The sequence below is a fragment of the Haliotis cracherodii genome, unplaced genomic scaffold (genome assembly GCF_022045235.1).
Source record: "Haliotis cracherodii isolate W230 unplaced genomic scaffold, xgHalCrac1.p SCAF_8, whole genome shotgun sequence".
NCBI lineage: Eukaryota > Metazoa > Mollusca > Gastropoda > Lepetellida > Haliotidae > Haliotis > Haliotis cracherodii.
Genome location: NW_027266341.1, coordinates 61675286 through 61688330, shown reverse-complemented (window position 1 = coordinate 61688330; position 13045 = coordinate 61675286). Strand labels below are relative to the sequence as shown.

At 40.2% G+C, this 13045-nt stretch overlaps 2 protein-coding genes across 4 annotated transcripts in view; one reads left to right on the top strand and one right to left on the bottom strand.

The window, feature by feature from the left end:
- Positions 1–3490: 3490 nt before the first annotated feature.
- On the bottom strand, positions 3491–7973 carry LOC139450363 (mediator of RNA polymerase II transcription subunit 7-like). Its single transcript, XM_071232045.1, has 3 exons — positions 7874–7973; positions 5197–5332; positions 3491–4197 (listed from the first exon to the last, which is right to left on the bottom strand). The coding sequence occupies exons 2-3, from the start codon at positions 5311–5313 to the stop codon at positions 3652–3654; spliced, it is 663 nt and encodes a 220-aa protein (XP_071088146.1). The 5' UTR covers positions 5314–5332; positions 7874–7973; the 3' UTR covers positions 3491–3651.
- Positions 7974–8185: 212 nt separating this feature from the next.
- Positions 8186–13045, top strand: part of LOC139449374 (tyrosine-protein kinase Btk-like) — a 53343-nt gene continuing 48483 nt past the window's right edge. For 2 of the 3 annotated variants that reach the window (XM_071230729.1, XM_071230731.1), the window contains exon 1: positions 8197–8293. The gene's annotated coding sequence lies outside the window, so the exon portion shown is untranslated. Of the gene's footprint in view, positions 8294–13045 lie in introns of all 3 variants that reach the window. The other variant, XM_071230730.1, reaches the window with a different exon arrangement.

The window sequence follows — 13045 nt, the reverse complement described above, 5'->3', positions numbered from 1 at the left end:
TACCCTGTCTGGCGCTCGTCATTAAGGGGTAAAAACAAGGACTGGTCTGCTCGGAGTCAGTATACTGTTTCTGAGTGGGGTATTCATGTTAAACTGCCGCATTGTATCTCACTTGGCTGGCACTATAAATAGGCATTAGTCCGCACACACGTACACACACACTTGCATGCACGTCGCTGTGTAAGTGCAATAGTCTTGGACGAGAGGATAAACCCCATTTCACCTCACTCACTAACTCAATCTAATCCCGTTGGATGGGACAGTGCATTAAATAACAGTTAATTTATTGCTTAATGTCCATCAATATACTTCTGAACAAAGTCTTCAGTGACCATCATGAACAAGACTGAAGTGACATCATGCACACAGAAGTAACCATCATGAACAAGACTGAAGTGACATCATGCACACAGAAGTGACCATCATGAACAAGACTGAAGTGACATCATGCACACAGAAGTGACCATCATGAACAAGACTGAAGTGACATCATGCACACAGAAGTGACCATCATGAACAAGACTGAAGTGACATCATGCACACAGAAGTGACCATCATGGACAAGACTGAAGTGACATCATGCACACAGAAGTGACCATCATGAGCAAGACTGAAGTGACATCATGCACACAGACGTGACCATCATGAACAAGACTGAAGTGACCATCGCGAACAATGTCTGAAGTGACAAGTCAAGGTCCTATGGACTGTTTCTCAGATCTACACACACAGGGGTGGTGGGGCGGTCGGGTAGCCTAGTGGTTTCAGCGTTCGCACGTCACTCCGAAGACCAAGGTTCAATTCACGAAATGGGTACAATGTGTGAAGCCCATTTCTGGTGTCCCCCGTCGTGATATTGTTGGAATATTGCTAAAAGCGGTGTTAAATCATACTCACTCACCCACTCTACACACAGGTATAGTAACGAAGTACATGATCTGAAGTTAATGAGATTGACTTACCAACAACCATATTTCCACATATGTTAAGCTATAGATGATGCAGCTTCGGCAAGTCATCTTTAAATAGGCAGGGGACGCGATACTATACGGATAATATGGATGCAATATGATTCGTATCCCAATACATTACTTGTATTTTACAAAGTTACTACTCTTTCTTTTTGCAGGTGAATCACAACCCTGAATCATTTGTTTTCAAATTTCAGAGATGGAAGATGGGATATAGTATGTACACATGGTACAGTAGGGCAGAAACATACAGGCTAGAAGGCACTGTGAATGTTATATGTATAAACCTACAGTGACGTCATGCTATTGTTCTCCAGTCAGGTTAAATCTCATAAACAGAGATTTCCCAGAGAATATCCCCGGTATAAACAACAAACAAACAAACAAACAAATCTGACCACTCCTCTTTTGGCAACTCATTTGTGCAAATACAATCAAGATTAACTGTCTCAAAATTTGATCTTAATTTATATTTTACTTTTGATTCCCCAGATATGGCTTGTTTGGTGTCTAAATGATTCTTGTATGTTCGGTGTAAGTCCTTTTACTTAAAATATTAGCTTTTGTACTTAGTACCAGAAATGGGCTTCATGGTGTTTGGTTGAATGGAATTGGATGGACGTAAATATTGCAGGACATGGATGGTGTTCGGTTGAATGGAATTGGATGGACGTAAATATTGTAGGACACGGATGATGTTTGGTTGAATGGAATTGGATGGCCGTAAATATTGTAGGACATTGATGGTGTTTGGTTGAATGGAATTGGATGGACGTAAATATTGCAGGACATGGATGATGTTTGGTTGAATGGAATTAGATGGCCGTAAATATTGTAGGACATGGATGGTGTTTGGTTGAATGGAAATAGATGGCCGTAAATATTGTAGGACATGGATGATGTTTGGTTGAATGGAATTGGATGGCCGTAAATATTGTAGGACATGGATGGTGTTTAGTTGAATGGAATTGGATGGACGTAAATATTGCAGGACATGGATGATGTTTGGTTGAATGGAATTGGATGGACGTAAATATTGTAGAACATGGATGATGTTTGGTTGAATGGAATTGGATGGACGTAAATATTGCAGGTCATGGATGGTGTTTGGTTGAATGGAATTGGATGGACGTAAATATTGCAGGACATGGAAATATTGCAGGTCATGGATGGTGTTTGGTTGAATGGAATTGGATGGACGTAAATATTGCAGGACATGGATGATGTTTGGTTGAATGGAATTGGATGGCCGTAAATATTGTAGGACATGGATGGTGTTTGGTTGAATGGAATTGGATGGACGTAAATATTGTAGGACATGGATGATGTTTGGTTGAATGGAAATGGATGGACGTAAATATTGTAGGACATGGATGGTGTTTGGTTGAATGGAATTGGATGGCCGTAAATATTGCAGGACATGGATGGTGTTTAGTTGAATGGAATTTGATGGCCGTAAATATTGTAGGACATGGATGGTGTTTGGTTGAATGGAATTGGATGGACGTAAATATTGTAGGACATGGATGGTGTTTGGTTGAATGGAATTGGATGGCCGTAAATATTGTAGGACATGGATGATGTTTGGTTGAATGGAATTGGATGGACGTAAATATTGTAGGACATGGATGGTGTTTGGTTGAATGCAATTGGATGGCCGTAAATATTGCAGGACATGGATGGTGTTTAGTTGAATGGAATTTGATGGCCGTAAATATTGTAGGACATGGATGGTGTTTGGTTGAATGGAATTGGATGGACGTAAATATTGCAGGACATGGATGTGTTTGGTTGAATGGAATTGGATGGATGTAAATATTGTAGGACATGGATGGTGTTTGGTTGAATGGAATTGGATGGCCGTAAATATTGTAGGACATGGATGTGTTTGGTTGAATGGAATTGGATGGCTGTAATTATTGTAGGACATTATAAACAATAATTTCAACTTTCTTGTCGAGATTTGAACTTGCGTGTGTATTTACAGGCTGCCATGACACACAGGAAACTGGAATATTTCTGACTGTGGCATCAAACTACATTCATTCAGTATTGTGCTTGCTAGATTGTATACTCCGCAGGGATCTGAGAATGATTGTTGAGTGCACACTGACGGTTCCGTGGGAGAATTGAGAAATCTGCTGCATATTCAATTAAGAGGTTTCTGAGAATGATTGTTGAGTGCACACTGACGGTTCCGTGGGAGAATCGAGAAATCTGCTGCATATTCAATTAAGAGGTTTCAAATTATCTGAAACCTGCAAATTCAAAAACTCATATTAATATGATTAATGAATTAGGGTTCAACTCAAATTTAAATATCAAAACCTCCATACTGAATTATATTTTGACACATTAGGCATTTTCTCCTAAATGTTCCTCAAAATTTACATTGCTTTCTTCTTTGTGACTACATGTTTATATCAGGTTTGGCATCTAGATGACTACTGGTTAAGTTAATACAGAATAAAGGCATTTCTATCACAGACACATGTAGTTGTATATGATAAGGTGTTTAATACTCTTCCCATGATTACACTGCAATATACATGACATACAAACATAGACAATGACATACAAACATAGACAATGACATACAAACATAGACAATGACATACAAACAAGACAATGACATACAAACATAGACAATGACATACAAACATAGACAATGACATCACCCTCAGCTCATTCCATCAACAATGTCGCACATCATGCTGTCCAGTCTGTCACACTGCTCGCCATCATCAGAAACATCATTAAGCGTGCCTGCATTCTGCAACATCAGCTCACTCTCAACCAGCAACTTAGAGTCGAGGTTGACGTCCTCGGGGAGCTTGGCCAGCGCGTTCTCTATCAGCTCCTTCACCTTGTCCAGGTGCTGCTGGAAGCGGTCAGCGATCTCCAGCCGCTGGTTCTTCTGGACTTCCAGCATGACCCTGAGTGTCTCCCGGGCCTGGTGTGGGCGGAACTCGTTCACCAGGTGGTGCAGGTTGATGAACAGCAGGTTAAGGTCCTCCAGCTTCTCCGTCCGCTTCAGGGACTCCGGGGCACGGATCAAGATTTCTAACATGTCCAAGAAGTTCACAAGAATGGAGTGGTTCAGTTTCTTTAGTTCACGTTTGTGGTCGTAGTTTTGAGGATAGAGCCGCTTGCAGCCGGATGCCTCCAGGGGTCGAATGATGGCATCATCAGCGGTGAAAGGAGCTCCAAACATGGTGTAGTTATCCTGAGAAAAGAATCACAAAGAACATGGTGAATGAATGAGATTGACGAGACTTGATGCTAACGAACCATTTACATGGTCTGATTAATCTTGTCATCCCAGGGACTATAGTCTCCACACTTTCACTCACAGACAAAAAACAGTAACTGTATGATTTTATGATAATATATTGTATAAGGGGTCGCGATTGGGTACCTGTTTAGTAAACTTGGACTCGTCCAAGCCCTATCTTCTATTACCCTAATTAACAGCCGAATCCTTAAGATTTATGAAATAATTCAGGTGCACTTTATCAGTCTATCTAACTACAAAATTTATGTGCTATCAAAGAAACATGCACAGCACATATATAACATGATCGCATGATTTCACACATTCACACATACAAGTCCAAAATATGAAAAGAATTAAGCCAAATATAAAAATAATCTTTAGATAGAGGTTAGAAGAGAGGGACAAGTACACCAGTTTGGTCACATGTTACTGGTGCACCCGCACAGGCCAGGGGTACGTTCTGGTGAGCTGTATTTCTGTTCTCTGGGAACACGTTCAGGAAGTTTCCACTACCTTTCGGAAATAGAGAGAGATAAGCAACAAGTAAGAGTCGAGCGCTATAGGTTCCAATGAACCTCTTCAATGTCATGATCTACAAAGCTTTGGTAGCGTTACCAGCTATCGTATCTATAATATAGTTTATCATAGGCTTATGAAACGTTGTTGTGCTACAAACACGCTGTGGATCAGGCCCAAGGTACCTCTTCGGCATGTACACAGTGTCTTTGACCAACACACCAACACAATACAGTACAGGGTGCCTTACACTGAATTCAGTGGGGGGGAGAAATATCGGGAGAGTCATGAAAGTTACACTTCACTCACGGATTACTTAGACTTTGAAGAAGGGTCTTGTAACATACACAGACAAGGGGCAGTACATCACCTCTGCCTGGATCAAATCTGTCATATGGGGAAGTTGCTCGTGGCACAGTCACCCTTAGTTACCTGTATGGGTGGCGGCGGGTGTGGCGTCCTCCCCTTCTTCGTGTTCTCGTCGGTGTAGATCACAGCATACTGCATAGGAGGCAAAGGGAACGCACTCACACCCTGGTTCTCAGCCATGACGGGTCACTGCTGCAGTCTGGGAAGTAACATACATGACAAGTGAGTGAGTGAGTGAGTTAGGTTTAACGCCGCTTTTAACAGTATTCCAGTTATATCGCAGCATGTCAGCTTAATGTGGGAGGAAAGCCCAAAGTGATGCAGGTCTCAGACATTTACCACTTCGGTGAAACCCACGAGCACGGGTATGGTGCTGACAAACCTAGAAACATAATCGGGGCGAACCGGGATTCGAACTCGGAATCATAGGTTTCTGGCGCGCCCAAGGGAAGCAACTCTTCACAGCGAATCGCGGCAACTTAGACAACAAGACAAGGATGATGTACTTCTTTATAAATTGATACAAAGCAAACATAATGAGCTCTTGTTTCAAGTGGTCAGTTCCCATAAGCCATTGTCAGAATTCCATTCGAGCTATTCAGGACCATTTTACTAACAAACTGCACAGTTCATATATTTGGAATGTTGTTTTCAAATGTTTCTTCAATCAAATCTCTAATGTTTGGTATACACAAACACTGTTGCTGATAACAATAACACAGCTGTAGAAAACAAAGGTAATGGAGACATGCCTGGGTCTGTGTGTGCCAGGGTCAGTGGATGACTAGGTCAGTGTGTGCCTGGGTCAGTGTGTGCCTGGGTCAGTGGATGACTAGGTCAGTGGGTGCCTGGGTCAGTGGGTCAGGATGCAACACCTGATTTCAAGGTGCCTGCAAATTTCAATGCTACACTACAGATTACTGGGTGTTTAGGCATTTATCTGACATGAACAGGAATAGAACTGTAACTCTTCCTCAAACGGAGGGGATTCTTTATCATATTTATTGGCATTTTTGCCTTGAAATTTCAGTAATGCTTTCAAAATATTATGTTATTTTCACACTCAAATAACCATACACCTTATAATCACAAGGCAAGGGGGGTAACCCATGGTGTATTTTCAAAATGGCGGCAATATTTCAAACGCTTGAAAACTTTCAGATATATTTGCTCTGTTAACTTAAAAGACTTTAAAAGTGAGAAATGGAAAGTGTTCTACATCCATCTCTGATTTTATTTCTTGCATTAAAACTTCTCTAATTTCAAAAGTGCATCGTATATCATAGTTTGAATATGGCAGCAAGTGACCTGATTCACTAGTGAGGTAATGATTTGATTGGTTTATCTGGATCCTATGATTTCATATTGTAAACTAAATTTTCTGAAAACCGAACTTTGTGGTATATTGTAGATCTACAAGGTGTTACATTGTTATTATGTTACAAGCCTATGGCAAATTGTAATGATACAAGAGGGTAGTAGTCGATATGACAAACCCCCAGTAATTTAAGTACAGCACTGAAATTTACGTACGCCTTGAAATCTGGTGATGCTTTTGGACCTAATTATAGCAAAGGCATATTCATGAGAGTGAGATATCAAAGTATCATAGCAAATGAAATTATCAGATTCTCTGAATGGTCGCCATTTTTTGAGTCTAATAAATTGTCACTGATAACATTCACTCCATTCAGCATGTCCATGCAAAATGTCTGCTTCAGTTCATTGTCAGCATTTGACTTGTTGACAAACAGTATTCACCGTAACATCTGAAAATATGCAACAATAACAATCCATAGCAATCAATACTCTTTTCAAATGTAGGAGTAGTGCACTTTACCAGGAACACTTTTTCAGATTTCAATTCATGTTGCCAGCTTGAAGCTAAGCTAGGCTAATGAATTAATCTAATTAGCCAAGACCCTACCACGGGACCATAGGTGCTATCACAAATAATTAATGCTTGTTAAAGTCATCAGCACCCAATTGTTTTCCTTTCTGTTCATGCTCAGTAGGTACCTAACCCTAGGGATTGTAAAGGGTTGTTTGATCGGGAAGTGGTGCCCAACCAAAAGGATCGAAAAGATATGTTTGATCGAAAAAGGGAACCTAACCTTAACGATCGTAATATGTGGTGCATGATGGGAAAACGGATACAAGGGAAACAGATAGAGTTGGGGGTAACCTAGACGAGAGCTGTGAGTGGGCCCTCCAGTCAAGACATGACCCAACATCAAGGGTCATGTCTTGATTGTAGGACCTCAACTTGGCTCTTGTAGAAGCTACCCTAAACCTTGTCCCCTAACACAACTAACCCTAAGGGCTGAAAGAGGCACGTGCGATCTGGTGAAGCGAGAACCATAGTGGGCAGCCGGAGCCAATTACTGAATTAGCGCTATGATAAGCTCTGCCTGGTAAGCTGCATTGTTGCCCAAATCAGAAACCTCAGTTGAGGGGAGGTAATACACAAAAAGAAATTACCTCCCTTCGTTTGACAACCCATGTTCAAGTTAATCTATGCATCATCATTGCACAATATGACTGAATTTTTGGATGCCGAGTTTTCCCCAAAAATACTTTTCGCCTGGTTGCTTTACACCCAGTAAATAAATTTCCTTTGGTTCTGAGAGACGAAAGATGCACAGCATATTCATGCAAGACAATGATGCACAGACAATAGTCAACGCAAAGAAACGACGTCAACATTTGTCGGATATTCGACCGTCAAACTAATACACACCTTAGCATAAATTAAGACACAAAAGCAGGAATTATTAGATGATGTCCACTAGTTGCTGTGTGCACAACAGAAATCAGACAGTGTCGACGTTGTTTCCAAATACCGAGTAGTTAAAAGTTGAAACATGAATGAAACGGTTTTGATATTATCAAACAAATTGTGAAAATAAACATATGATATTTGTATGAGGTAAAGCATAATACTAAAGATTCACCAATATATTGGTAATATTATGTTTCAAGGATTTAAGGGCTAACTGGACTTGGTTCGTGTATTTCGTTTCGGAAGTTACACTTTTGACATTTAATAAAATCTGAAGAACAATTTGTAAATTATACTTCCGTGTTCCTGGTGAGTGTTGGACAAGTTTTTGATTGTTTTTCTGTTTTGATGACGAAATGTGACACACAGTTTAGAACGGTAAGTGGGATGAGCTACTTCGGATGTCATGTGGTAATAACTTGAAGACGACGGTCACACGTTTCTTTTCACAATGGCTTTTGAGTATGTTGTTGTCTGTTCAGGACACTGACAGGTGCATTTTATCAAATTAAAAGATAGCGAGATCAAAACAATCAATACGTCCAAGATAAAGATAAGTTACTCGGATACATCATGTTAATATGTGTCACAGGTATAAAATCATTGTGGATTGATATTTGGAGAGATTTTACAGTTTATGGTCGTGTATGATTATGACCGTGTGAAACTTGGGAAAACAAAAACTTGACAAGTTGTTGAGAGATCAACATGAACATGGACAGTGTGGTTATAGAACTGAATGAGCAAATAAAGTTGTTTCAGACTTATATACATTTATGGAAAAGTTAACGTCACCTTTTTTAGTTAATTAGTCAGGTTTATGCATGCAGCAAAACAATAGGTCAAGCAATAAGTCAGTTAACCAGTAGCGACCAACTCATGTCAATTCTGTTTTTTTATCCAGTGATGGTTTTTTTTCATTAAGTGCCTGAAGTTATGGTTGTTTTTACATGCATACAATACTTCTTATATTGATCACACATTCATACATTATCAATACACAAGTATTAGTTGTACGTGCAAAAGTATCATGTTATTCATACATGCATACATTAACAAATGATGTTTTTGTTCATGCATGCTTTAATCTATTGTAATACAACAGGTTTTACCCTGCTAAGTGCATCAAATCACTTGAGCACCTTCATTAAACACATGAATTTTGTTTTAAATATCTGTCAATGCCCAGTTGGCGACACACATGCTTTGCAAATCCTGCAATCGACTGAAATCTGCACGTTGAAATCCATGTTGTTTACGAAGTGGATGTCTAGTTCATTACGAGATTTTGATTGGTTATGCATAGACTTGTTAGTCCAGCTAAAATGTAACTCTAGAATTCCTGCCTAGTTCGGCAAGGGTGCAAACCAGATTTTTATAGTCAGTTAACACCCTTGCCAGGGGAAGATGACATTATTCCACTGATGTTAATCGTACATGCATACATTATTCCACTGAAGGGGCAGTTGGGTAGCCTAGTGGTTAAAGCGTTCACTCGTCACGCTGAAGACCAGGGTTGATTCCCGACATGTGTACAATGTGTGAAGCCCATTTCTGGTGTCCCTCGCCGCGAAAAGCGGCATAAAACCAAACTAAATTATTCCACTGATGTTATTCGTACATGCATACATTATTCCACTGATGATATTCGTACTTGCATACATTATTCCACTGATGTTATTGGTACAGCCATACATTATTCCACTGATGTTATTCGTACTTGCATACATTATTCCACTGATGTTATTGGTACAGCCATACATTATACCACTGATGTTGTTCATACATGCATTCATTATTCCACTGATGTTATTCGTACTTGCATACATTATTCCACTGATGTTATTGGTACAGCCATACATTATTCCACTGATGTTATTTGTACATGCATACATTATTCCACTGATGTTATTGGTACAGCCATACATTATTCCACTGATGTTATTGGTACAGCCATACATTATTCCACAGATGTTGTTCATACATGCATACATTATTCCACTGATATTATTCGTACTTGCATACATTATTCCACTGATGCTATTTGTACATGCATACATTATTCCACTGATGTTATTCATACATGCATACATTATTCCACTGATGTTATTGGTACATGCATACATTATTCCAGTGATGTTATTGGTACATGCATACATTATTCCACAGATGTTATTCGTACATGCATACATTATTCCACTGATGTTATTCATACATGCATACATTATTCCACTGATGTTGTTCATACATGCATACATTATTCCACTGATGTTGTTCATACATGCATACATTATTCCACTGATGTTGTTCATACATGCATACATTATTCCACTGATGTTATTCGTACTTGCATACATTATTCCACTGATGTTATTCATACATGCATACATTATTCCACTGATGTTATTGGTACAGCCATACATTATTCCACTGATGTTATTCATACATGCATACATTATTCCACTGATGTTATTCATACATGCATACATTATTCCACTGATGTCATTTGTACATGCATACATTACTCACTGATGACTATTTCCATGTAGATATATTACAGCAGGGCTATCAACTTGAGATTGTTGATATTTTATGTCCTTTGTTGTGTCAGTGTACATGTATGTGCACGCAAGCTGAAGCAGCTCAGAATATGATCTCTGGTTTAGCATACAACACAGTTATTTGTGTGGATGTGTTTTTTCAAATGGCTTCAGTAAAGAATTCAGGTCAATATTTTATTGATCACTGTACAAATTTATAAAATCAATAAAGTATATGTTTACAGTACAATAAATATATTAATAAAGTAAAGTAATAAGTTATCACAACAGCAATCATACATTCACAGTATGCAAAATTTATAGTTCCACTAAGTTTGACACAATTGGGATCTTATGTCCAGCTATTTGCTCTCTCTCTCTCTCTCTCTCTCTCTCTCTCTCTCTCTCTCTCTCTCTCTCTCTCTCTCTCTCTCTCTCTCTCTCTCTCTCTCTCTCTCTCTCTCTCTCTCTCTCTCTCTCTCCTGTTGTCGTTGGTCATCCAGGGTCTTGTATGTGGTCCAGTGGTAGAGTGTCCATCAGGAGACTGCCTCCATGGTCCAGTGGTAGAGTGTCCATCCTGAGACTGCCTCCGTGGTCCAGTGGTAGAGTGTCCGCCCTGAGACTGCCTCTGTGGTCCAGTGGTACAGTGTCCGCCCGGAGACTGCCTCCGTTGTCCAGTGGCAGAGTGTCCGCCCGGAGACTGCCTCCATGGTCCAATGGTAGAGTGTCCATCCGGAGACTGCCTCCGTGGTCCAGTGGTAGAGTGTCCGCCCTGTGACTGCCTCTGTGGTCCAGTGGTAGAGTGTCTGCCCGGAGACCGCCCCCGTGGTCCAGTGTGGTTGTTGTTACCTTGCCTGCCACCTGGTATTATGGGGCTAAAACAAGGACTAGTCGGCTGGGAGTAAGGATACTGTGTCTGAGTGGGGTATTCATGTTAAACTGCTGCATGGTATCTCAATGGGCTAACAATATACACTCGGCATTAGTCGAGACTTGTACAGGCAGCTACACACATCCATTCACGTTGCTATACCAAGTGCAATAATCTTGAACTCGATATTGATCCCCATTGCACCTCACCATCTCCTGTTTCAAATGTCAAATCAATACAAGAGGCTGAGTGCGAGTGTCCAATCGTGTTCATGTGTGAATACCATCTTTCTATGTGGAACGGTATCTCTCTCTCTCTCTCTGAATTCTACTAGTATGGCCGTGGTATTCACTTGATACAAGGTTTTGTAACGTGTTTGTTTGGCACAAACTGAAGGTTCACGTGTGCACTTGCCACTTTGCAATGATGTGAATTGGTAAGAAGTGCGTGAGATGCGCGATGCAGATATTGCCTGCAAGGACCCATCTTCCCGAGGCAAGGGAGTAAAAGGGGTCCAGTTTCCACCCTTGCGTAACTTGGCTTGAATTTCGCGGCTTGATCGTAGTGCCACCAGTGGCTTTTACAAGTTATGTCCCTTCTGTGTCCCTCCTATTGACCAATCAGATTCCATCTCTCATATCACTTGCATTTGATTCAAACAAAATGGCGGTGCCCAGTCAAGATGATCTGATCGATAATCAAGATCTATATTGTAATAAAACAGGTCTTACACCATGAAATGAATCAAATCATACAAGAATCTTGATTAAAAACGTGAAAAACTTTGCAAAGTATGTCAAGGCCAATCAGATGCCTTGAAATCACAGTAACCTATTCTTGTCACTGATGTGTCTTTATGGATTGGGTAGTGTGACGTAGTTGACAACAAGTCATCATAACCCAACCACATGGATTGATGCTCATAATATCAATCACTGGTTTGTCCAGTCCAGACTCAATTATTTACAACATGTACCCTCCATGTCATGTTGCTGGTCTAAAGCTGAATGTGGCACTAAACATGTCACACAAACAAACGCACTATATCTCACGCCTGGAGGGCAGGGGTAAATTGTCAATAATTGACAATGAAATCCCAACATTTCCTGGCATGGAACCAACACCCTGCCCTAACAACTCAACCTGATTCCATGTGTTGGCTGTTGATGAGTTTCGATGGTGCTCAGTGAGGACTTAAATCGGTTTCTAATGTTGACTTTGAACAGTGGTGAAACCAGGATATAGCCTGTGTGGCAGGAAACCACGGTGACGATGAACATGTTCAAGGAGAACCGGTTTCATTTTTCTGATGACATCGGTGTTTTAACATCACTCCAGTGTAGGTGCATATCAGGAAGCAGGGTTAAATTTCACAAGATGTAAGTATCAAAATGGAACCACGGACCATGCTTTTGTCGGTTGGGGATTATTGGTCGGTTGTTAGAGACCAGTTCAAAAGTTCCATGTTGGATAAAAATCTTAATTCCAGAAGTTTAGGAGTGCCTGCAAGTTTTCTAGCCAACAATATCAACTTACCTGATATCTCAATGTTTTATATAGAAACTGATGTAAACTGATCCTACTTTCATTCATATTTTGTTAGAAGTAACACTTAGTAAATAAACTTCATTCGATAGACATTTAAAAAAACATGGCAAACACAAGAATGTGTGCCCAAAACCCACCACACTCGGTAATTCCACATTTTCAGAATTAAGG